General features: G+C 52.6%; 1 protein-coding gene across 1 annotated transcript; it reads left to right on the top strand.

Annotated features, from left to right (window-relative positions):
• Nucleotides 1-3947: 3947 nt before the first annotated feature.
• Nucleotides 3948-24624, top strand: SYNM (synemin). Its single transcript, XM_090263595.1, has 5 exons — nt 3948-4839; nt 10505-10629; nt 17908-17978; nt 18414-20827; nt 21741-24624. Exons 1-5 carry the CDS (start codon nt 4030-4032, stop codon nt 22020-22022), a joined length of 3702 nt encoding a protein of 1233 aa, XP_090119721.1. The 5' UTR covers nt 3948-4029; the 3' UTR covers nt 22023-24624.
• The last annotated feature ends 462 nt before the right edge of the window (nt 24625-25086 follow it).

The raw sequence follows: 25086 nt of genomic DNA, 5'->3' as shown, positions 1-25086 counted from the left end.
ATGATTCTATTTATAAGAAGTGTTCAGGATAAGCAGATCCATGGAGAATAAAATGTAGCGTAGTGGTTGCCAAGGGTGGGAAAAAAGGCGGAAGTGTGAAGTGACGGTTAATGGGAACGGAGTTCTTTGGGGATGGATGAAAATGTTCTCGAATTAGATGGTGATGATGAATGCACACCTGGTGAATATACTAGCAGCCACTGAAGGGTGCACTTTAAATGCGTGTGTTTTACGGTATGTGAATCATGTCTCGACTGTTACAAGACGCCATTAAGAAAAAGGCAAGAGAGCATGGGAGAAGATATTTGCAATACCTATAACCACAGAAAAATAACCAGAGAGGCAAGGAGTTGTATCCAGAATAAATTGAAAAAAATAAACATAAACAAAGGACACACAGCTTTACAAAATAATAATAATAATAATAAGCCAAAGAAATGAACAGACATGTCACAAATGAGTAGCCAATAAATGTATGAAAAAATGCTCAACTTCATTAGTAATCAAGACAATGTAAATCCCTAACCCTAATACCATCCCCAATGCTAACCCTAAGCCCTAACTCCTAAACATCCATTACAATCGCTACAATTTAAAATATTGCCCTGGCTGGTGTGGCTCAGTGGATTAAGCGCCAGCCTGTGAACCAGAGGGTCGCCGGTTCGATTCCCAGTCAGGGTGGATGCCTGGGTTTGGGGCCAGGTCCCCACTTGGGGGTGGGGGGCTGGCGTGAGATACAAACACACATGGATGTTTCTTTCCCTCTCTTTCTCCCTCCCTTCCCCTCTCTCTAAAAACCTAACTAAATAAAATCTTTAAACTACTGAAAAACTCCTGGGACATTATATTTTGCTTTCCATCACCCCCAAAGGGAACCACAGCTCTGATCTCTAACGCTGTAACTTAGTTTTGTTTCTTTTTGAACGGCATATTCTTCTGAGTTGGGCTTCTTTTACTCTATCTTCTGTTTGGGAAATTAATCCCTGCTGCCGCCTGTAGCAACAGGTCAACCATTAGGGTTGCTGTGTTGTACAATATTACAGTGTAGGGATAGATCGCCGTGTACTTACTCATGATTTCTGTTACTGGGCATTTGGGTTTGTCTCCAGTTCTTGTTACAAAGAACACTGCTATGTTGAATAAAGGAAGCCAGATCCACGGGGAAGAGTACTGTGTAATTCCACTATACTGGCTACATCAGTCTACGGTTTTAACCGGGTGCAGGGGTGGGTCTGGGAGGGGAGAACGGGAAGGCGTCTACATGCTGGCTATCTCCTATTTTTTTATTTTACTATTGGCTGTGAGCTTCTCCTGGGTCTCTGCCTAGATTCCCTGCAAGGTCATATTATTCCCCGTGGAATCTGACCCTCCACGCCCTCAATTTCCTTCCTATCCCCTCATTTATCACGGGGTCTCATTTTAAACAGAAACCAGTTCTTGACACTGGTTGTCCTATCAAAAGCCTTCTCTTGATCCAGGTAGCTGCAGTGACCCCACTGCTGGCTTGTCCCTCTCCAGGCTTCAGCTATGTCTCTGCAGGTGACTTAGTCCTCTGCGTGCTCCCCCCTCACTGCTGCCCTGTCCCGGGCCCCCCTGGGATGCTTCTGGGCCTGTGGCTGCCGGGGAAGAGTTCTGCAAATGTCACCACTGCTCAAGACAAATGTCTCATGATGTGGCGGGGATGAGACAGAGCGAGCCTGTCCCTCATTTCTATTCACCCCTGAAGAAAGGCCATGAAAACGAACATTTGCATTGTCCCAGTCACCTCATTTGTCTGGATTTCCACCTTCGTTTGAGAAAGAAAGTGTTGCATGAAGCAAAATGAACAAAGCTTTGGGAACTCTTACTCCGAACACAAATACCATGAATATTGTAACTCCGAAGTCTATTCTGGCATATTCGGTATTATCTCTTTATGGACTCTGGCCGGGGGAGGAAAGAGAAAGACTAACCCTTGTAATAAATGCAGTTTTCCCTGAAAACGATGGCTATGTTTCAGGGATGTGAGGATGATGGGATTCTAAAGCCAGAAACTGTCTGTATGCGTTCATTATCTCTTGCAGCCTAGCAGGTGATCTCAAATCAGCAAATATTTAGCTCACAGTTTCCGAGGGTCAGGAACCCAGCAGTGGCTTAGCTGGGTGGTTCCAGCTCAGGGTCTATCACGAGGGCGAGGCCAGGTTGTGGGCCAAGGCCGTAGTTTTCTCCAGGACTGACCAGGGATGGTGAGTCCACGTCCCAGCTCACTCACAAGGCTTCGGGTCTCAGACTTCATTTCCTCACTGCACAGGCCTCTCTGAGCGGCTGCTCATAGCAGGGCCTGACATCTGACCTCCCCTGAGTGCAAAGAAAAGGAAAAGGGACAAAGAGGGACGCCCCGGTGCTTTTTGTAACCCCCGACGTGAGGTGTTGTGCCAACACGTTCTGGCACCACGAGGGAGGGGCTAGCTTTCGGTGAGGAGGTCATCAGGACCATCTTGGAGACTGGGCGCCCCAGGATCTTGGAGATCACATAGTTCAAATCCCTTAACAAACTGACAAGCTCTGTTCTACCCACGCAATGGACTCGCATTCAGCCGTAGAAAGGAATGAAGAACTGACAGCTGCCACGACATGGACAGACCTTGGAAACACAGCCAAGGAAGCTGTGGCCTGGAGAGAGGAATTAGCCAAGAGCACAACCTTGATAACTACCCAAACCAGGACTTGAACGTGGACTTTCCCAATTTTAGGTCACTTTTAATTTGCTACTGAACTCCCCTCCTGCTCCTCTACTTAGCCTTGGCCAAAAGAAAGAGGAATTCTGACTTGAAGGATATTAATTGCTACCACCCACGGAATAGGGTCAGTGATATGGCATCTCTAGTAAAGCTAAGGCCCATTGCACCCCATCTGCGACTGGGAGACACGGAAGCGGTCTCCAGGGACCGTTCCTGAAACAATCTGCGGGCCAGCCCGCCTTTCTGTGCCCTTGTAAACCACCGAGTGGCAGCCCGACCCCGAGGAGCCCTGGGGCCAGTGGATGACGCCCCAGCCGGCAACCCCCCGCCCCAACTTCTGTCTCCACTAATCCAGGGGCACCCCCCCGCCAAGGGCCAGCCGCGCTTGTTCCTGCGCTCCTTCATGCGGCCTGTCCTGGCTGTGTTATCCGTGACTCCCATAGCTGTCACGAGAAGGGACGGAACACCAGTGCGCCGAGAGCTGTGGTTTCGAGGACAACCCCGCTGGGCACGTCGCTGGAAAAGCCAGCCAGCGCGCGGGGTGCAGGGGGGACGACTGCCAGCGTCTGGGGGGGCGGGAGGTGTCCAGGAACACCCCGCGCTCGGAGCACTTCCCAAACGCTCACTCCAAGGGCGAGAAACTGGGGTTGGGGAGCGCAGACGAGGCCCCCGTGGGCAGTTTCTGTGACAAGGAAAACGCGCAACTCCAGCAGCCTGTGTCAAAAGCCGCGCTTGCACAGCAAAATGTTGACAAAGGGCTATGCATTTATGTTTTAAGTTAAAATGCAATATTTGCAGCACGCATGTGCGCACATGTGGGTACAGTGGGTTGTATGTGCACAGAAAATCCTCCAACCTCCGGGGCGTCTGAGGACCGGCCTCACGGCGGGCAGAGTCTCACCTAATGGCGGCTCCTAGTTCCGTCCGGGAACGTCTGGACACTTGGGCGCCGGAGGTGCGCGCCACAGGGCAGCAAAGGGACACTTCCCGGGCATCCCTTCTCACAGCCCTGCCCTGAGAGCGAGCCACCGCCCGTGGGCACCCGCCCGACGACAGGGACTCAGAGACGCGCGCGGCGCCGTGGCGACAGGGGGCGCCGTGCGTCCGCGCGGGCGCTGCCGGGCCGCGCTCTGATTGGCTGGAGGCCGTGGCCCGCGCGCGCCCCCTTCCGGGCGCCCGGTCCGCTAAGTGCGGCTGCCCGCCGGCTCCCGCCGCAGTCTGCGGGCCTCCGGGGTGGCGGCGGGGCCGGAGCGGCGCGGCGGAGCGGGCAAGACCAGGGCAGGAGGGAACCGGCCGGGCAGCCAGCACGATGCTGTCCTGGCGGCTGCACACGGGCCCCGAGAAGGCCGAGCTTCAGGAGCTGAACGCCCGGCTCTACGAATATGTGTGCCGGGTGCGGGAGCTGGAGCGCGAAAACCTGCTCCTGGAAGAGGAGCTGCGCGGCCGGCGCGGACAGGAGGGACTGGCGGCCGAGGGGCATGCGCGCTGGGCCGAGGAGGCGCGCTGCTTGCGGCAGCAGCTGGACGAGCTGAGCTGGGCCACGGCGCTGGCCGAGGGAGAGCGCGACGCGCTGCGGCGGGAGCTGCGGGACCTGCAGCTGCGGGCTGAAGAGGCGCGCGCCGCCCGCCACCGCCTGGACACCGAACTGAGCGCGGAGCGGCGCGAGCTGCAGGAGGCTTTGGGCGCGCGCGCTGCCCTCGAGGCGCTGCTGGGCCGGCTGCAGGCCGAGCGCCGTGGCCTTGACGCGGCCCACGATCGCGACGTGCGGGAACTCCGCGCGCGCTCCGCCAGCCTGACCCTGAGCTACAGCGCCCGCGCCACCGGCCCCGCCGCGCCCCCTCCGCGTCTGCAGGACGTGCACGACAGTTACACGGTGCTGGTGGCCGAGTCGTGGCGGGAGACTGTGCAGTTGTACGAGGACGAGGTGCGCGAGCTGGAGGAGGCACTGCGGCGCGGCCAGGAGAGCCGGCGCCAAGCCGAGGAGGAGAGGCGGCTGTGCGCACAGGAGGCGGAGGCGCTGCAGCGCCAGGCGCTGGAGCTGGAGCAGATGCGCGTGCTGCTGGAGGACGAGCTGCTGCGGATGCGGGAGGCCTACGAGCTGCAGGCGGAGGAGCGGCAGGTCGGTTCACAGGCCCCGAGCGCCCTGCAGGGGGCGGGGCAGCGGCGGCCCTCCCTGGAGCCACAGCGCCTTCACTGGCGCCGCGGATGGGTGGGGTCGCCCCCGACGGTGCCCGAACCTACTGGGGACCCCAGGACGCTGAAGAGTCCCCTTGCTCTGCCGCGGGACCTCCGCGTCCCCACATTTCGGCAACCTTGGAAAAAGAGCTCGGTCCCTTGGTCTATCGACTCAGCAGGCAAAAGCCAAGTGCCAGGTCCTGGTGGATAGCTAATGTCCCTGTCATCCTGTTGGGTTGTCCACTTCTTTAGACCTTAACATGACTGGGCGCATCCTGACAAGTGACCTCATCAGTTCTAGGTTCTCTTTTCCACTTCCTGTGCTTCCTAGACCCCAGTGCACATAGTAGTTAACCAAGAAGCCCTTCTGATTTCTAGAAGTGACAGCCCCTTCCTTCCCTGATAGGTTCCTTCCCGGCAGGTCTCTAAGCAATGTCAAGTCCTTAACCCAGAGTCATTTAGAATGGCAGCCTCCTTGGCTCTGGGGCTCCTCTGGGGAAAGCTAAAGCTGTTTTCCACAATATGGGTTTTGATTTTCGCCAGAATGATTTCCCAGCTGGACGTAGCCGGATGTGGTGCCCCGGGCCGCTGCCTTGTGTGTTCTGGGAGGGGCAGCAGCCTTAATACAGAAAAGAGCTTAATCCGAGATTTTTTTTTTTTTTTTTTCACAGTAAAGCTGAAGTCAGATCTCTGGGTAGTGTAAAAGTGGTGGAAGCATGGGTCCCTTTGGCAGGATGTTATGACAAGCACAGAGTAATGTAAACAGGTACTATTTCGGAGAAGCGAAGCTCAAGCCTCTGACTCGGCCAGGGTGACACCTGTGTCTGATTTATTGTCTGTACACTCAGTCCAGGCCTCGGGTTGGCCCTCGTCCTGCCCAGTCTAGGCCAGAATTGGAAATCTACTCAAATCATACTATTAGTAGTTTCTCAGGAGGACAGCTTAAAATAACATTCCCGTAAGTTCAGAAGTATTTTCAGGGAACAGTTTGCAGCTTCAGGTTAAAGATGAGTGATAGAGCGATTTTGCTGTGCAGGTGGGTTTGGGAAATGCGTCACTGAGGCATGATGTGTGGGCCACGTCCTCACCATCCATTTGCTGTCCTAGTTCACGTGACTCATTTCGGACCTTGAAGCTCTGGTTTTGGTGTTCCTTTTCAGCAGCAGAAATAAATAAATAAAAAAAAACCCTTTTACGAAATAAATCTTAAATGCAGCCCCCGCTAGGAAACAGGCAGAAGAAGAATCCCTCCAATGGGAGGAGATGTGGGGACTTGGGAAGTGCAGTTAGGATCACCGTCAAGCCCTCCTTTGACATGGGGACCCCCCAAGACCAACCCTGGGAAGTGCCTTGCCTGGGGTCACACCCGACCCAGAATTAAGATCCCACCCTCAACTTCCTGTCCAGTGACATTTCTCTCAGTGGGATTTGCTTCTTTCCCCTGGACGTAAAGAGCAACGAGTAAAGACCTTCACCTGTATTCATTCTCTGGCCTCACAACAGTCTTATGAGAGGGGTACTAATATGAGCCCCATTTTACAGATGAAACTGAGGCATGGAGGTCACCTAGTTAGTAAGTAGCTGAGCCAGGGTTTGATTCAGGCTCCAGTGCCTGCACAGCTACCATTGGGCAACATTTCCTTCTGTCCCATCAAAGCTAAACTTGGGGATGTGGCAGGGGAGATGGAAGGGGCAGAGGGGGAATAGATAGTGGCAGAAAGAGACTTGACTTTGGGAGGTGAGCGTATGAGGCAGTGTGCCAATGATGTGTTATAGCGTGGTACACTCGAAACTTATCTTAAAAAAGATATGCATGGACATGTATAAACTTCTAATCAGTATTCACTTTGCATTCCTAGAATAATGGTAATTCCCCAGTTCACCTGAGATCCTAAAATGCTATCCGACTTTCCCAGTTGGCTGGTGTCAGAATAGTTTTAGTGTTGTCTTTTATTTACTTTTCCCATATGGTTTAATGGGAATTCCCCGCCCCAGTCTGGGGACAGCAGCCCCCAAGCAGTGCCTCGCGTATGTCTGACTCTAGGCCCCCTTTGCAGCTCAAAGGGGCAAAGGTACTCACTAGGACTCTCTGGGAAAAGTAGCCCTTCCCAGGTGGCCCAGGGGCCTTCTCTCTGTCAGGCCCCTCGCCTCCGACTTGCAGAGAAAAGTTTGAAGTGACACCCAAGTCCCCCGCATTTCATACGTCATCTGGATCCCTTGCAAGTCTGAGCAATGCATCCTGTCTCCCAGGATGGAGAAAAGGGCTTCGAACAAAAACAGTAAGACGTGTGCATTCTGCCAGCCTTGTCCTGCAAACCTTGAGACGTTTGCCTGAGAAACTGAGTCTTAGCCTCCAGGTCTCCTGTTAGGAGAGCTTGCTCCTGATTAGAATGGGGACAGGTTAGCCACCCTGCTTGGGCCTGAAGGCTGGCTCTGCCGCTGTCTGTGCATCGTGCTCCCCAGCTGTGACAAGAGCTCACGGGGTGCGTGTGTTCAGCTAACATTCCTTGGCCTTAAAGATCTCGCATTGGAAACAGTACACGGTGCTCAGGAGGCGGGCGCGGCTGGATGGAGCGAGCGGGGGCACCCGGACTTCGCTCTGAGTGCCATGGGACGCCGCTGGGGGGCTCTGAGCAGAGCGAGGGGTGACTTGACAGGGTCTTCGTGGAATTGCTCTGGCTGCTGTGTTGAAAACAGACTGTGGGGCAAGAATGGATGGAGGTGATGGGGGCTTGGGCCAGACACAGAGACGAGGCTGAGACGGGGCTTGTCGCTGAGCGTGAAGCCAGCAGGGCTTGTGGATGGACTGGATGTGGGGGGAGAAAGAAGGAGGAATCCAAGGTGACTCCAGGGCAGTGGCTGAGCCCTGGTCTCAGCTGAAGAGGGTGGGGACAGAAAAGCAGGTTTGGGTGACAGAGAGCAGCTTTCAGGTCGAGACCCCCACCTGATCCTGTAAGAAAAAATTAGGAGCCTGGAGTTCAGAGTGGTGTCTGGGCTGGAGCGATAAAGACTTCCTCAGCGTCCAGGCAGTTTTGGGTCTGAGTGAGGCTGTCGCATTTAGACTTGAGATTATCGCATTTTCGATTCCCTCGAGCTCTAATGCTGACAAGTCCGGTGATGGGACCGTGACCTTTGCAAGCTCTTATTATGTCCTGGTGGCTTGCTCAGGTTTGGTGAAGAGACAAGGAATTCTTTGGACACTGACAACAGCGTGCTTCCCCTAGTAGGCACCGGTTCTGCTGCTGCCGAAAGCCCTCTAAATGGCAACTGGAATCGTTGCCTCTCTGCCTTTATTGCGTTAGGTGCAGCTGCCTCTGCCTGCGTTAGAATTAGCATGCTGTCTCAGGCCCTGGGACCTCTGGCTTCGCCCCCCCCCCCCCCATTTGAAAAGCTTGTGGCAAAGTACAGCCCAAACCTGCAGCTTCCTTCCATCAGCAGGACGGGTTACAATTTCTCTGAAGAGTACGGGGAGCCAATACGTCTCATGTTCCTGCTTCCAAAGGTCAACTCACTTCCTTTTGACAGTTGAGGAAGCCTTGGCTCACTTGGAAATGTGGCTGGAACAATACTTGCTCTGACTTCTCCACAGTTTGATTTTCTTCTTTGTATTTCGGGGGGTGGCAGAACGATTCTGTGCCCTCTTGGGAATGAGAACCTTCACATATGCCTCTTCGGCACGGCTAGGAGATCACCACCTGCTCAGGAGGTTTGTGGCTGGAGAATTGAGCTCATCTGATTTTTTTTTTTTCTAAGCAATTGAACAATAACTGAACCTCTTTGAAAAGAATAAGTTATGACAAAGTCTCAAGTTTTAATATTTAGGTTTAATTTCCTATAGTAGACAGGAATAATATATTTATATCCTATACTCTAACCTTGTAGCTGAGTTTATACCCAACTACAAGAGCTTATAGTCTAAAATGGGTGAACGTAGAATTTTAACACTGATAGCTAACTACAGAGCGTATGAATGTCAGGGCTAAATTCTGGCAACTCTGTCACTTAAATGAAGACTGGCCAATGATCTGCATTGGTATGAATATATCTATTTATAATGCCAGCCTCTATATTCTCCTGGGGATACTAGCTAGCAGTTCTTAAAGGTAGTCCTTTGCTTTTAAAAGCTAAGTGGGTTCAGCCCTGACTCGTGTGGCTCAATTGGTTGGGCGTCATCCCCAAAAGCAAAAGGTCAGGGGTTCAATTCCTTGTCAGGACACATGCCTGGGTTGCGGGTTCAGTCCCTGGTCTGGATCTTATGAGAGGCAACCGATAGACGTTCTCTCTCATGCATCAATGTTTCTCTCCCTCTCTTTCTCCCTCCCTTCCGCTCTCTCTAAAAATAACTAAATAAGATCTTCTAAACAAATAAGTAAATGCTAAGTGGGTTCAGTTTTTGTTTTTACCACGCTGTATATAAATAAACAGAGACCCTAACACCAAGTAAAACTGTTACAGGAAGCAGAATTATTTATGATGCATTTTTAAAAAATGGTAGATCTAGTGTGAGGACTTGAGTAAGGAGTCATTGGCTTCACAGATATGAGATACTTATTACGGACCCTTGCGGCCTGCCAGTGCCTTTGGTGGCGGATTACACGAGAAGGAAAATAGATACTCTCTCCCAATAGTCTTACAGTTTTTGAATTCCACCAAGATAAATGGCTAACAATGTCGCCTGTTCATCGTATTCACAAATAATGCTGTTTCCCCTTACAGACCAGCAGTTAAAGTAAACGGACTTATTTCAGGGTTGGAATATCTGCTCAGTTCCTTATTCCCAAGGCTAACTATAAAATGCGAGGCACAGTTGGACCAGAGCCACGCAAAGCTGTCAAATGGAACAGAGGAAGCCATCGTGGGTATGAATTAAAAGACATTGCCAACTTGCTACACTTTGAGGAGGGTGATATTACTTTGATCCTTTCATTTTTTGATCCAGTTCACCAGGGAGTGATGGACAGACATAATTAGCCAGTGTAGGAGCTATAAGGGTCATGGGAACACGTGCCTTATTAACCATGTCCTACAAGGACAGTCCAAAAAAGATTTATTTCTGGGTCTGCATTTGGGCATTTATGCCCAGAATGTATTCCTGTTTCATTTATGTAGATTTTCTCACCAGATGATTTTACAGCAGCTTTTCTCGGTGTGAAACAACCCTGCATTAGCTTACCTGATTATTTTGGGGGAAATCCTTCGTCCAGGGGAAATTCGCTTTCAGATCGGATTGACTTCTGTTTCACAGATTGTAAAACCCCGCTTTCTGGTCCTGACTTATTTCCAATAGCATCTTAGTTGACCGGTTTGATGTATCAACCTTCCTCAGCAGCCTGATGTCTGGATTGGAGATGCTTTAATAAACTCTTAAGCATTCATTATTACTAGAGAGTATCAACAGAGAAACCAGTGTTCTAATAAATCTCCAATATGCAATAAAAAACCCTCTATGTGGAGCAAACGCAGTATTTAAAATCATCCTTGCCATAACGCATCTTTAATTAACCTGGAGGTTATTCATCTCCTTTTGCGTCCTGAACTGTGGTACCCTGAGTTCAATGCAGCGAAGCTCCCTCCAGTCGCCTGACCAGAAAACCCTCTGTTCTTTTTAGAGTGTGATCGCCCAGCTGGAGGATGAGAAGTCAGCCCTCACCTTGGCCATGGCCGACCGGCTGCGGGACTATCAGGAGCTCGTGCAGGTGAAGACCAGCCTCAGCCTGGAGGTGGCAACCTACCGGTACGCGTGGGTCCAAGCTTTTGTCCTGGTGGCAGAGGAGGGTTGTTTCCCAGCCATCCCAATAGCACTCCAGGGCCCAGCTCTTGGGCTCTGCTGGGTCACGTGCCCATTGCTGGACAGAGGGGACAAAGTGCCATAGAGCTTGGAGCGAGAGGTCCCCCAAACCTGGCACCATGCCAGAGCAGATGCTGGGCAGGCCCAGAAAAGCCACATCAATGCCTGTGTTAGGTGACACCTGACGCCAGGTGAGTGTTTGCCATTCAGAGGCGGTTGGATCTTCCCATTTCCTCTCTGATGGTTTTCTGGGCTGGAATAAGGAGACCAATTTGGGGCTTCGTCTCTGGGGTTTGGAGCCCTGCCTTTCCTCACTGTGTCCTGCCCCTGTTCTCTGTCGTGAAAAGTCAGAGGCCGCAGGTGGCCACCTTGCCTGGAAGGCCAGGGCCTTACCTGTTTGGCAGGTGATCACATCCCTACCAGCTTAGTTTTTCCTAAGGGACGCCAATCCTGTCATCTGTCTGTCGGCAGGGACAGCGTGTGCTGTCCCTGGGTGTCGCTGGCATTTCCCTAACCCGATTTGGGATGGACTTGGCCACCTCCTAGGAATGTAGGAGGTGATTGCACTGTACGTCTTTCTGAAGTCCAAGTTCGCTCAGAGCAGAGAAGGAGCCCGGCCCTGCCCACCACGGCACCAGCATCAGTGGTTCGTTGTCGTAGGCCCCCCACACCCAGCGCTCTGGAGCCTTAAGACACACGAGCCCGAAATCTTCCATCATTATCACTGATGAGTGTGTCCTGTGCATAAGTCCCTGTCATCTCTTACGTGACTCTCAGCGCCTTGTGCTGATGCCCCACGTTCTGGTGACAAGCACGAGAATTCAGGTTTGTGTTCGTGCCCTTCTGTGCTTCCGGCCCTTTCACGTGTGCCCGCTGGATCTTTGCCCACCTTGACCCACCATCTTTCTGGCACACCCTGCCTTACCAAGGGTGGCAGGGACAGTCAGCCCCATGGGGACACAGTGCAGGGGCCCATGCAGTGCGACTTCTCACCAGCCCTGTCCAGACAGGCAGAGGGTTGCATTGCTTCCCTCTCCAGCTGACGTCATGCAGATTTGTCCCAGTCTCCCCTGTGCTGGCCCCTCCCCCACACAGCTCAGTGGACATCACGGAGGTAAGGCTGTGGCCCTTTAAAACTAAAAGCACGCTCCTGTGCAGCTGGAACTTGCCAGCTGTGCCGAGGCCAGCTCTTGCGTGTCCAGTGTCACAAACACTTCCAGGTGCCTGTCCCTCCTGGTAACCCTCAAAGTGAAGGAGAAACATTAAAGTAAAATAAAATCGTATCATTTATAATTCATGATTATAGATTTAGAGCTAATAAGTACCTATGGAATAGAATAATAATAAAATTAGACCAGAGCAAACGTCAGAGTCTAAGACGCGAGGGTTTCAGCAAACCGAGCTGGCCATTTGGTGGCCCGAGGGGGGACCCCGGGGCCGCACCTGCCAGGAGAGGGGGTGATGCGGTGTGTGTGTCTATGGGCAGGGGCAGGTGACATTCAGGGGATGAGGGCCTGACCTAGGTGGCCGAGGGAACCCCCGCGGAGGGCTGACCCAGGCCTTGGAGCCTGGCTGGTGCGGGCAGTGAGGGGCGTGGAGGTTTCTGGGTAGGAATGTGGAGAAGTGTGTGCTCATTACCTGCTCCAGCAGACTAGACTGCCGAGCCCCGAAATCTCTCCAGGGAGCGGCTTCTTATTCCAAATTAGCTGATTCTCTGAAGATGGTAGAGTGTCCAGGACCTACCTGCAGTGTCCTCAAACCCCTCCCCCTGCTGACAGAAGATCTGGCCCAGCCCTGACCAGTGTGACCCAGTTAACTGGACATCGTCCCACAGAGTGAAAGGTCGCCAGTTCGATTCCCAATCAGGGCACAAGCTTGGGTTGAGGGTTTCATCCCCAGCCGGGATGTCTATGAGAGGCACCCAATCGATGTTTCTCTTTTGCACTGATGTTTCTCTCCCTCTCTTTCTCCCTCCCTTCCTCTCTCTAAAAATAAATGTTAAAAAAAAAAAAAGAAAGAAAGATCAGCCCAAAAGCTTGAGCACCATTAAGCACAATTAGAAAATAAGTAGCCTTCTCAGTCAGAACCCAGTCATCGGAATGAGCGGTTAGAAAATATAATGGAAAAAAAAAAAAAAAAAGATCTTCAAAATGGAAACAAAACCATGCAAAACTACCCAGGAATAAACTGAGTCCAGAAACCACACAGCTGAGGAGGAGGCCCATCCTGGATTCTTATCCAGGACAGAGATGATGCAGTCTACAGTCGACACTGAAAAAGAGGCTTTGTTTTTTATGATGTGGGGGTGAAGGATAGCACAGTTGTTCTAAATTTCACCTGAAACACTGCGACGTGGGGCCAAATGATTTATCCAGAGAACAATTTCGGAGGGACTCCTGCCTGGCCAGGTATGAAGATGGGATGCAGAGACTGCCTGCCTGGGGCCTCGAGGCATAAGTCCTTTTAAAAGACAGGTTGGAAACAACAACATTTAAAAAATGTTCTCGTGTGTCTGTGCAGGGTCGGGGGGACATGCCAGCTTCCTGTTTCCTCCTGACGGCAGTGAGCAGAAACATGTGTGTTGTTTTTTTTGTTTTGTTTTGTTTTAATTCTCACCCGAGGATATGTTTAGAGACTGGAAAGGGAGAATTGAGAGAGAGAGAGAGAGAGAGAGAGAGAGAGAGAGAGAGAGAGAGGGAGAAAGGGGCGGGGGGGAGAAAGAGGGAGAAAGAGAAAAATCTATTGGTTGCCTCCCATACCTGCCCCGACTGGGGTTTGAACCCACGACCCTCTTGGTGCACAGGACAACGCTCCAACCAACTGAGCCACGCGGCCAGGGCAGAAATTGTCTTTTAACTGAGGAAAATAATGTCTCTAGATGTGGACCACTAATGAGGCAGTACAGATCACTCCTAACGTTTGTGATTTCATCCTTTTATTGCTATTCTTGGAGGCTCTATCCTTTTGTAGCCCACCTGTACCTTTTCCTGGGACCAAAGGAAAACGTTTCTTCGGAATTTCTCTAGGCCTTGGAAGGAATAGATGTTGTTGTTTTTAAAATTAAATCCTCCTTTTTTGAGAACTCATAGAAGGGGGGTGTAACTGAGACTCATCTGGTTATGACGTAAACTATTTGAAATTAAAATCTTAGTCTTAAGGGTAGATCGTTAGGAGACTCCAACACATACATTTGGTTGCTAGCCTTCCCACATTGCTGCATAAATGAATTAACCCTCAGCGAATCCAAATCTCTTTCCTTCTGGAAGGGCTTTTGCTAACTGAAAATCCACCTTTAAAAAAAAAAAGACTTTATTTATTTTTATTTCTAGAGAGAGGGAAAGGGAGGGAGAAGGAGAGAGAAACATTGATGTGTGGTTGCCTCTCTCACGCCTCCAACTGGGGACCTGGCCCACAACCCAGGCATGTGCCCTGACTGGGAATCGAACCGACGACCCTTTGGTTAGCAGGCCAGTGCTCAATCCACTGAGACACACCAACCAGAGCTGAAAACCTGCTTCTTTCCTGAGGTCAGTAGAAGGTGATGTTGATGATTATAGCTAACATTTATTGAGCACTTATTCTGTGATAGCCATTGTTGCAAGAACTTTCCAGTTACTTAATTACTACCATAAACCTGTGCCTGCCCATTCAGAAAGGGGGAAACCGAGTCACAGGGGTAGAAGTGGCTTTGCCCAAGGTCACAGGACTGGGAGATGGCAGGCCCAGCATTTAAATCCAGGCCACTTGGGTCCAGTGGTCTCTCCGTTAACCACTCCCTGGGATTCCTGTGTTTTATTCGTGATCCTGGTCTCTGTTGATCGTTTGGCACCCTCCTCCACTGGTCTGTACAATGGACAGGTAGACTTCATGTGGGATTGAATACTGAGCACAGAGGAAATGACCAGAAAGGCATGGCACCATGTCCTCACTTCCCTTCCACATGACGCCTGCGCTTTGGGACAGTTCCTTTCTGACGGCGTTGGTGGCGGCCTTCCTGTGAGTGGTATTCTGCTCCTGTCCCCAGCCCTCCCTATCCCATGCGCAGTCCCAAGTCTGGGTGACAGGCCAGGGAGGCAGGTCTGAGGCCCCTTCTCCCAGCCCCCTCCCCTTTTCCTGCCTGGCTCCCGCCTGCCCTTCGTTGGCCAGGAAGCACCCGGGGTGAACCCCCGCGACCACAGCAGGCTCCCCCATGGGTGTCGCTTCTGGAAACGTCTCTGAAGGCCCCCTGCACTGTTGTCCTGGTCTTTGGGGTGCACCGTGTGGCAGACGGTGCCCACAGTGTGAAACAACAGAGGACAGGCCCTGAAATCCCATCAGAGTCCATCCCAGACAGAGCCCCCCTGCTGCCAGGAGACAGGGGTCTCTTAGGGCCTGGAGCCAGGCCTGAGGCCACACTGTAGCTCCCTTCGCTCCATGGCTTTGTCCCGACTCCTTAAGGAGGCCGGAGCCTTGGTTTCCCCGCACTGTTTGCTGCTTTTCCTGCTCAGGGGGCTGCCGACCTTTGGGGGCCGCATGTGATGCTCAGGAATAGCCCCGTGAGTCAGGGCCTTGGCATCTCCCGGTCACCGGCCCTCGGAATAACCAGGGAACACTCTCCCCACTTCTTAAAGGCGTACAAGTCTCCTCCTTAAAAATGCCCCTCTGAGAGGGCCGAGGGAGTCCTGTGTTCCCGGCCTGTAGTCAGTGGCTTTGTTCAGGCCTCTGCCAATGGCCTCGTGAGCTGCGCTGGCGGAGGGCAGGGTCCAGGGCGTGTCGCGAAGCATGTGTGTCCATGAAGGCACGGATCCAATGACCCATGCCTGACCGCGCCTGTAAAGGCCCTGGCTCACGTGCAGAAGGCGACACACGCCAGTCCCAGCCATCGAGAGGGGGACACTGATATGGAACTGAGGCCTTCCCCAGTAGGGTGCTGTGACTAGAACCACCAAGAGATGTTGACCGTGCTTCCGCTAATACGGTCTGGAGGGCGGTCTGCGGGACTTTTCTTTCTAACATTCGTGGGAAGTGCTGCCCTCTCGGGGCACGCCAGCACTCTGGCTGCACCCCGTTCCTCTTCACTCTCTACTGCGGAGCCCGGTGCCCTTGGCCAGGACCCTGTCCCTGCGCCCCAGCCTTCTCTCCGGCAGAGCCGGGGTGCTCATCGCCGGCCCCATGCGTGTGGGTCACAGGCGGGAGGGGGTGTCTCAACCAGGGCTAGCACAGGCCCGGGCACTGGAGGTGACCCGCACCCCAGCACACAAGCCCCAGGGGGGACTGGTGGCCCCACCTGTGCCCCACAGCCCCCTCCTCAGGGCCTGAGCTCAGCAGTTTGATGGTAGTTCAGATTTTCCCTGGAATCAAAATAAAACTACTCCCCTTTGAGGGGCGAGGGAAAATAGTTTCCCCCCGAGGGGGTCTGTTTTACCCCGATCATCTCTGCATAGACACCCATCGTGGATCGGTGCTGACCTGGACTCCCCAGCTCTTTCTGTCCTGACTTGGGCAGCTCCAGCGACAAGCCCTGTGGGACCAGGGGCTTATGCAGAGCAGGCCAGGCCGGGGCTGAACTAGAACAGTGGCCTTCTCCCGAGCCCCACCCCGGCCCCTAGCTGCTGTCACGCTGGGGCACCCACCCTCAGAGTCTCACTTGTACCCGGAACGTGCCTCTTACGCTCTGCAGACCTCCGGATTTTCTTGGCGATGGAAGCTATTTGTGTTCCTGGAACCTAAAGTGCTCAGTCATGAGGGTGTGGGATTAATGGCCGGGTGTCCTGTTTCCTGGCGTCCACCGTGCGCGGAAGGGCCGGGGCTCTGGGCACGGCCGCTCAGCTGCGGGGTCGGCCCACGTGGGCATGTCCGTCGCTGCGGCCACAGCAGCCCGGCCCGCACACACCTCGCCATGGCCTTTGCTGTTCTCATCAGGAGGGGTTCTCCTTTGCTTTGTGCCCCCTTCCCACGGGGGCTCCTGCATCTGCGGGAATCCCCGCATTTCAATCAGGGGACGTGGAACTTGGAGCCGCCGAGGCCCCGCCGGCTCTGGCGTCCCTCCTCGGTCCTTGTGCCCAGCTCTCAGCGGTGGTAACATCAGCCTTTCCAAGTGGGCGCTGCTGCCGGCCGCCCTTTGCCATATACAGTGTATTTCTTGGAACTGAAGAGAGTGACTTCACACGTTGCTCTAGCAACCTAGTGACTGTTGTGCCCACAAAAGCCAGCGTCCTAGGGTCTCCGCGAGCAAGGGACTTCCCAGTGCTGAGGCAGCGCGCCTGGTCCGCCCGGCCCCCTGCTGACGTGTCTCCTGGGATGTGAATCACAGCTCAATGAAGACTACAGTTGTAGACTTTTGGAGCTAGATGTGGCCGACCGAAGAAATCACCCGGTCGAGTGCTTTTCGTGTTTTATTAGAGGCGATAAACTGGGTGCTTCTCTGGATGAAATGAGGGCCCCGGGGTGGGGCTGGGAGGGGGTTGGCCCACAACTCTTTCTTTTCCTTTCCTGCCTCCCTCCCATCTCTGCTCTCTCTCTTCGTTTTTAATCTCCCAGCGGCCCCCAGGGAACGCAGTTTGAACACCACAGTTGCCTATTTACAAGCAAATGTCAGTCCTTGCTCTGACCCAGGACTCCAGAAAGACCTCACTGGGGATTTTCATTGTTTGGGGGTTCTCTAGCCCAGGCTGACGTGCCATGCATGGGCCCCTCCTCACTTTCCAGGGAAGCCAGACCCCTGACCACCCCTCCTGGGCCGCCATCTGTCTCCTCCTTCGGACCCTGGCTTTGGAAGGGCTTTCTAGAAGGGCTGGACTCCCCAGCAGTTCTGAAGCCCTAGCCCAGCAGTTCTCAACCTGTGGGTCGTGACCCCTTTGGGGGTCGAACGACCCTTTCACAGGGGTCGCCTAAGACCATCAGAAAACACATATATAATTACATATTGTTTTTGCGATTAATCACTATGCTTTTGTTATGGCTGGGGGTCACCACAGCATGAGGAACTGTATTAAAGGGTCGCGGCATCAGGAGGGTTGAGAACCACTGCCCTAGCCCCTCATCCTCTTGTTCATTTGGCTGGATGGATGCTCTGTCCACCCAGGAGTGCATCCCTGTGGTACAACATCTTCAGACACAAGGCCTGGAACGCAGAACACGGTGACACTCTGGTCACTGACCCAGTCAGTACTCCAGACTGCATCTTACAGAGGCTTTCTTGCTCTTTATTTCCTAATCAGTGGCTTTTAAAAATTATTTCTACAGAGCCTTATTGGAAGGAGAAAGTAATCCAGAGATATTGATCTTGACTGAGCGCATCAAAAACCTGCCACAAGGTAAAAAACATAAGAGAAGCTAATTACTGAACTTCACGATGCTTTGTCTGAACAGGTTCAGTCCGTGGATAAATAGTAAGGCATGATTTATGTGGGAGAACTGGAGTTAGATATGATTTTGCAGATAACCATTGTTCAGCCGTCTTTTATGTACCTAATGGATTTTATTCAGTGGGCTATGGTTGGAATGATAACGTAAATGAGAATGGGTGGGAAAGGGTGTGATAAACTCATTTGTTCATGTAGCCAATATTTTTTTAAAGCTTTTATGTTTTTTTTTAAAGAATTTCATTTATATATTTTTAGAGTGAAGGGGAAGGGAGAGAGAAAAACAGGGAGAGAAACATTGATGTGAGAGAAACAGCAGTCGGGTTGGGATTAGGATTTAAAAGGTAATGATGACTGTCATATAAATGAACTGTTCAATTCCTGCAGCGTTCAGAAACACCTCCTATCAATATAGCAACTCGGTGTTACAGAGGAAAAACGAAAGAAATCTGTTGCCCAGGCACAAGGCACTTTCGGGGAGCTTCCCTCGCAGCTGGGCGCAGCCCGCATCGCAGACAGCCATTGGAAGCGCTTCCAGAAGACGCATCCTGGGCCCAGGATATCCTTCCCTTACCACCTCCTGGCAAGAGACCTCTTATGAAAAAACTGCCAACGGTCAAGCCAAGTTCAGAACTTTCTCTCCAGCGTACGGGCTTTCAAGAAATACTGAAGTTCAAGTGCACACATTCCCTAACAGACCAAGAACTGAAGGTACGAAGGCTGGTGGTTTAGCCAGAGAGTCCATCCTCACCCAGGAGTCACATCGAGGACGCAGGGACAATGTGGTGGCAGGTGCTTCCGAAAGCACCTGGTCAAATGAGAGGACCGTCATTTTGGGGAAGAAAACAGATGCTCAAGCCGGGAGGGAGCAGGAGAGAAACAGACCAGGAACCGTCCAGACAAAGCGAGAGGAGAAAATGTTCGATTCTAAGGAGAAGGCTTCCGAGGAGAGAAACTTGCGGTGGGAGGAGCTGACCAAGCTGGATAAAGAAGCAAGAATGAGAGAGACGCAGCAACTGAGGGACAAGGCGAAGGGGCAGGAGCCGTTGAAGGTGAAAAGTACGAGAGAAAGAGAGATACCGGTCCGTCTAGAAATATCCCGGGGCAGCACAGCAGCGAGGACCCCGGAAGGTGTCCGGACCCCCGTACCGAAGGACGCGGGTGGAGGTCCAGGTGGAGGGCTGGGCACAAGAGAGACGCGGCTCAGGCTGGACACCAGGGACGCCACGGGCTCTCTGAAAGCTGACTCCATGACCGAGACCATCGCGGAAAGCATCGTGTCCAGTGTCCTGAAGCAGTTCACCCAGTCTCCCGACACGGAAGTGTCCGCTGATTCTTTTCCGGACACAAAAGTCACTTACGTGGGCAGGAAAGAGCTTCCCGGCGACAGGAAAACAAAGACTGAGATTGTCGTGGAGTCGAAACTGACCGAGGAGGTCGACGTGACCGACGAAGCCGGCCTGGACTACCTGCTGAGCGAGGACGTGAAGGATACGGTAGAGCTGAAAGGGAAATCCACTGAGCAGATGATAGGAGACATAATCAACCTCGGCCTGAAGGGGAGGGAGGGGCGCGCGAAGGTCGTCAACGTGGAGATCACCGAGGCCCCCGTGAGCTACATGGGGGGCGGGGAGGCCCATGGGCTTTCCATTCCGTTCCAAGTGGAGGAGGCCGATGATGTGCCTCCGGGCTCCAAGGGGCTTGCTGAGGAGGAAGGTTATGGAGAAACAGAGATCACGTTCTCTGTGAGTCAACGTAAGAAGACCAAGCCGTCCCAAGAGAACGTGACTCACGTTGAAGAAGTGACAGAGGCAGGTGACTCGGAGGGAGAGCACAGCTATTTTGTGTCGACCCCCGATGAGCCCCCCGAGCACGACCTCGGGCGTGACCAGGACGAAGGCCCCGTGTATGGGCAGATTCACATCGAAGAAGAATCCACCATCCGGTATTCCTGGCAAGATGAGATGGTGCCGGTGTCTCGGCGAAGACCGAGGAGGGACAGCCCGTCGGGAGAGGTTGTGGAGCCACTGGATGTTCCAGAACCTTCTCTGGAAGGGTTCGTGGGTTCTCCGCATTGGATAGAACAAACCAGCAGTGGCGAACTTCATGCCGAAACCACGGTCATTGAGAAGGAGATTAAAATACCCCATGAATTTCACACGTCCATTAAGAGAGGTTTCAAGGAGCCCAGATACCAGCTGGTAGAGGTGATCGGGCAGCTGGAGGAGAACCTTCCGCAGCGGGTGAAGGACGAGCTCTCTGCTGTCACCTCAGAGGACCAGGGCGGGCTGGGGAACCTTTCGGTAGATGTGAAGAAAGTCCAGACCTCGGGTGGAGAGGCCGTGACCTTGGTGGCTGAGGTCAGCCTCTCGCAAACCGTGGACGCTGACCAGTTAGACCTGGAGGAGCTGAGCAGAGATGAAGCCGATGGAATAGAGAAAGCTGTGGAGTCGGTGGTGCGAGATTGTTTGGCCAAGCGACGCAGCCCAGGGCCAGGAAGCCCAGACGGGGACCCTGGGGTGGCAGCCCCAGCGGCCGGCTTTGGCTTCAAGCGCTGGGCCACCCAGGAACTGTACCGATCCTCGGGTGAGGACGATGGTGCCAGCCCGGCCTCCCGCGGCACAGAAAGGATCACTTCGCAGGGTCCAGTGTCGGCCACCGTGGAGGTCACCAGCCCACGGGGCTTTGCGCAGGCACATGTGCTAGAGGACGTCACCCAGTCCGTAAGGCACATCACAGTAGGCCCCTCCGGGATTTGGAGGACGGAGCGAGTCCCACCCGAAGCAGCCCCTGCGGGAGAGGTAAGTGGGGAAGCTGGCCTGAGTCAGGCAGCCAGCTCGGAGCGGGCCGGCTGTCTGTGCGGCACTTTACTTCGGGTCCTGATCAAAGCCAAGTGTCCCGAGAGATCTGCCAAGGGCCCGTCCCTGCCCGTCGGGAGGCAGGGGGCGCGGAAGGGCCTGGCCCCGCACAGCTCTCCACAGACACCACCAGATCCCAGAGCTGCGGCGCGTTTAGCTCCAGACACCTTCACGCTCAGAGGGAAAGGCGTTTTCAGGGCCCCACTTCTGGGGTAGGGGAGGGTGGTGATTATTTTCCAACAGAAGAGTCTGTGGGTACCCAGACGTCTGTAAAGCACCTTCCGTTAGGCGCCAGAGCAGGGTTCAGTGAGCAGGTCCAGGTCACGGGCCCCCTTTCAGACACAGCAGAGTCAGGTGTCAGAGGGGCTCCTGTGCACCCCGGGGAGTGGTCAGGGACCAGCACGTCCATCAGGCACGGCAGGGTTGGCTCCCAGAGGCTTCACTCCGCCCGGCAGATAGCTGCACGACCTGGGGAATTCAGCGCCTCAGAAGGCAGTGCGCACAGAGAAGGCTCAGCAGAGGGGACCTGGGCCGCCCATAGCTACTCTGTGGGTCAGACGGTCATGGTGACTCAGGAGAGCGCCTTCCACGGGGCCGATTCCCAATCTCCCGAGGAGGCCAGCGGGGGAGGCACGTCAGGGGGAGAAGAGACCCTGGGCACAAGCAGATCCTTCGGGCACCTTCGGCTAGGCCCTGCGGAAACCCACACCTCCGCACGCATCGTCTTCCACGGGCCCGTGTCCCAAACATCGGCCCTCGCTGGCTCTGTGGACCCCCTGAGCAAGGCGAGGCGGCAGGGAGCAGCACACGCAGGCACATGACGCTGGGGCCCAAAGAAACCTCCTTTACCTTTCAGGTGGACGTGAGTCACGTAGAGGCGACCTGGACCCAAGCGGCCACAACCTTCTTCCCCGCAGGGATGGAAGCGGAAGCTCCTAGCGGAGCCTGGAGAGATGGCAGCCGTAGGCCTGACCAGGCAGCCGGTGTGAGCGCTCAGGGCCAGGAGCGGGCTGAGTTTGATAAGACGGTGCAGCTACAGAGAATGGTGGACCAGAGGTCGGTGGTCTCGGATGAAAAGAAAGTGGCTGTCCTCTATCTAGACAATCAGGGGGAAGATGACGAGGGACACTGGTTTTGATAAAGCTCTCCTTCGAAATGGTATCTGATTTCACAATATACCAACACACAAAGGCCTTTACTTATTTTAAGTGGGGCGGGGGAGACCCACTCTTTATTATTAAAACCTCCCCCTTCTTTTTAATTTCTCCAAAGAGTGGTCCAGGCGATATCAACTTACAGTACAGCCTATAAAGGGCTCTAATTAATTCATGCCTTAAAAGGCGTTGGAATTTTACTTTTGAGTTGGGACTTTTACAAAAACACTTTGTATCTTTTTAATCTTAAAAGTTCCTTTTTGTGGCGTTCTCACTCCTAGAGACAGTTTGCACGGATTTGCACCTGGTCACAGAAATGCCTCGCATCTGTCTGAAACTCTATCTTTAGGTTAGATGCCTACACAGTAACCAGATTCGAGTTGCATATTAAAGAGTAAATGTTATTTGCATGTGCTAATAAGAAATAGCAAACTAACCTTTTAAGGGAAAAAAAAAAAATCAACTCATTTTTCCCCTTCTGAGTCTTTTCAAAAAGAAATTTTAGGAAATGAGCAGATTGGTGACTGATTAAAAGAAATCTAAAGAATTTCACCTTTAGGAAAAAGTTACTGGTCATAGAGTTAAATTCACTTTAAGACGTGAATGAATTGCTTTCTACACACAAAACTTAAAAAAATTATAGCACTAAGGGAGGAGAGCTCCAGCCGAGTGTGGCATTTCAGATCAGCACCGTGCTGTGTTTTTTCAGGTTCCTAGGACCCTGTCCTGGATCTGTGTAGGGGAAGCGGTTATTACAAATCGCTCAGAGTACCATTTCTTTCTTGTGGCACTAGGTCTAAAGACTCTTTTTTGGTCATGCCCTAAGTTCTGGAGGTAGACCCTGAAGACAGTAAAGAGAATGTTGACATTGGACGGCCATCTGGGCTGTGGGTAGTGACATTGGAAGCCGAGGGTGAACGGTGCACCCTCCCCCCACCCAAAGGAACCCTTCTCCATCGGCCACCAATGGGGTGGGGGTGTCTCTGAGCTCAAACAGTGAGAGCTGGAAAATGCCAACCAACAATGGAAGTTTTTGCACTTTCAAGGTTTACAGGGGAGCTTGTTTTGTCCAAGAACATGATAAATGTGTCAACTAGGATGAGCTGTTCTGGAGAAGGAACTGGGGGCCCCTCCCATCACCCAGCACTGACGCGCACAGGACAGGGCCCCGCAAGACGGCAGAGGCCCCACCCCCGTGGTCCCCAGCACGGGACCGGCGGATCTATTCCACTGCATTTAAAATATTAGAATGTGTGCTCTGGTGGATCCGTTTGATTTTACACAAGGCTATTGCTTTGAAAGCTTCCACCTTTAAAGGGGCAGCTGTTCCCGTTAGAACTAGTACCTCTAACAGCGTTATTTTAATACAACTAGTCTTTCGCATAAATGTCGTCTAAGCTCTGCTTTCTCTAACATAGTATCATGGAACTGCCTATAGCGCACAGATAATAATGATCGAAGTCTTGTCTCCCTCACACCCTCGGGTAGGTTATGATGATGGAGGGGGGTGAGTACGGCATTTGAGGTTCTTCTCTGTGGGTCTCACGTGATGGCCCTTGGACCCCCGAGACACACGCCTCCTCAGCACCCAGAAATGGCTACAGCAGAAAGTTTAGGAAGAGTTCCTTTTCTTTACTGCTAAGTGGAGGAGAAACATAACACAGCTTTTGGGGTGATCGAGTTGAAAAACACTGTGAATGGGGGTTAGAAAGTAGATTTGAATGGCTAGTGCAAGCCTTTGTTATCTGCCGGATGGAGTCGTGATTGTCACCAACTGGCAGGGAGGTGAGGACTTTGCCAACCAGGACTCCCCCTTTCTAACACAGTCTAGGACGGGCCGATTTGGTTAGCTGCTGCTGTAGCGGTGTTTATGTAAGGGATTTCTGGGTGAGACTTTGGTCAGGGCGACAGCCTGCTGTCTTGATGGCTGGACAGACTGATAATCAGGTGTCAGTGATGTGAGCGGGTGGCTTCGTTCCAGGTCACTACTGTAGCCCCTGACCTTGTGGATGGGTGCGACCACGCACAGGTGAATATTGTGATCCCCTTCTCTGTGGAGAAGTAAATATCGGGGGTCTTAACTCCAGTCTCCACGTGGCAGTGAGCACCTCTGCCGAGAGTATTTGCCATTACAGAATCATGAGCTGCCAGGGGTTACCGAACCTGGTCACTCGGGAGCACCCAGAACACAGTGACAGGTCACCACCCCCAGCCAGCTCTGTGCCCCTGAAAACCTGTCACTCTGGAGACAACAGAAAGGAATCCTGTGGTTGTTCGGGGTGAGGACACAGTCTTTTCCTATTTATTGCTGTTTAGAATAACAGCATTAGTGGAATGCCGCTCACCTTCCCACTGGTTGTTTTGATATTGTTTGTTTAAAATGTATATTTAGAATAGAATCATCTAAAAAGCTTATCTTGCCAACCTCCTGTTCTCTACAAAGGGAAATGTCACAAGAATGTGTAAAAATGAAAATCTAAGGGGAAAAAAAAACAAAAACCTCTCACCTTGCTGCTGAAGAGAATGAATGTTTTCCAGTAATGTTTTTGTGTTTTGTTTAAACCTTAATTAAAACATATGTGTTTACATGCATGTTTTTCATGGTGGCATGGAATCACTGGGGAGAATACATGGGAAAAGTTCCAGTTCTTTTACTCCCTGTCCACCTGCCCATACCAGAAATTGGTGTTGTTAGCACAGAACCAGAAAGCATGGAAGACAGAGCATAAACCAACTGGCTTGTATTCAAATACGGCCTGGATATTTGGGGCAGGGAATGCCACCATCACGGCCAGAAGACTGGCGCCAATCTGTGACCGCCCGTCCCGCTGTGCCTGGGACATAGGACCTTCAGTGCTAAAAGCATGATAAAGGAAGAGTTAGATGCCCCTTAATCTATTTGTAACCTTTTACTATGAGCCCCCCCCCCCACAAAATCCATAAATAGCTATTGTCTTCTGCTCATGTTGGAATTAACACAGTTAATATTATAGATGGGCGATATTTGGTATGAGACTCCAAAATTCATTCTTTCCCAGGGTGGCAGCT

The sequence above is a fragment of the Furipterus horrens genome, unplaced genomic scaffold (genome assembly GCF_987537825.1).
Source record: "Furipterus horrens unplaced genomic scaffold, mFurHor1.1.pri manual_scaffold_16, whole genome shotgun sequence".
NCBI lineage: Eukaryota > Metazoa > Chordata > Mammalia > Chiroptera > Furipteridae > Furipterus > Furipterus horrens.
The sequence above is the reverse complement of the archived record's forward strand: the minus strand, read 5'-3'. Positions and strand labels throughout refer to the sequence as shown.

Bases quoted from the DNA above. Each gene is read 5' to 3' on its own strand.
- SYNM (XM_090263595.1), top strand. From the start codon at position 4,030: ATGCTGTCCTGGCGGCTGCACACGGGCCCCGAGAAGGCCGAGCTTCAG. The intron at 17,979-18,413 runs GTAAAAAACATA...CAATTCCTGCAG, and splicing joins CATCAAAAACCTGCCACAAG to CGTTCAGAAACACCTCCTAT. The intron at 20,828-21,740 runs GTAAGTGGGGAA...TTTACCTTTCAG, and splicing joins AAGCAGCCCCTGCGGGAGAG to GTGGACGTGAGTCACGTAGA.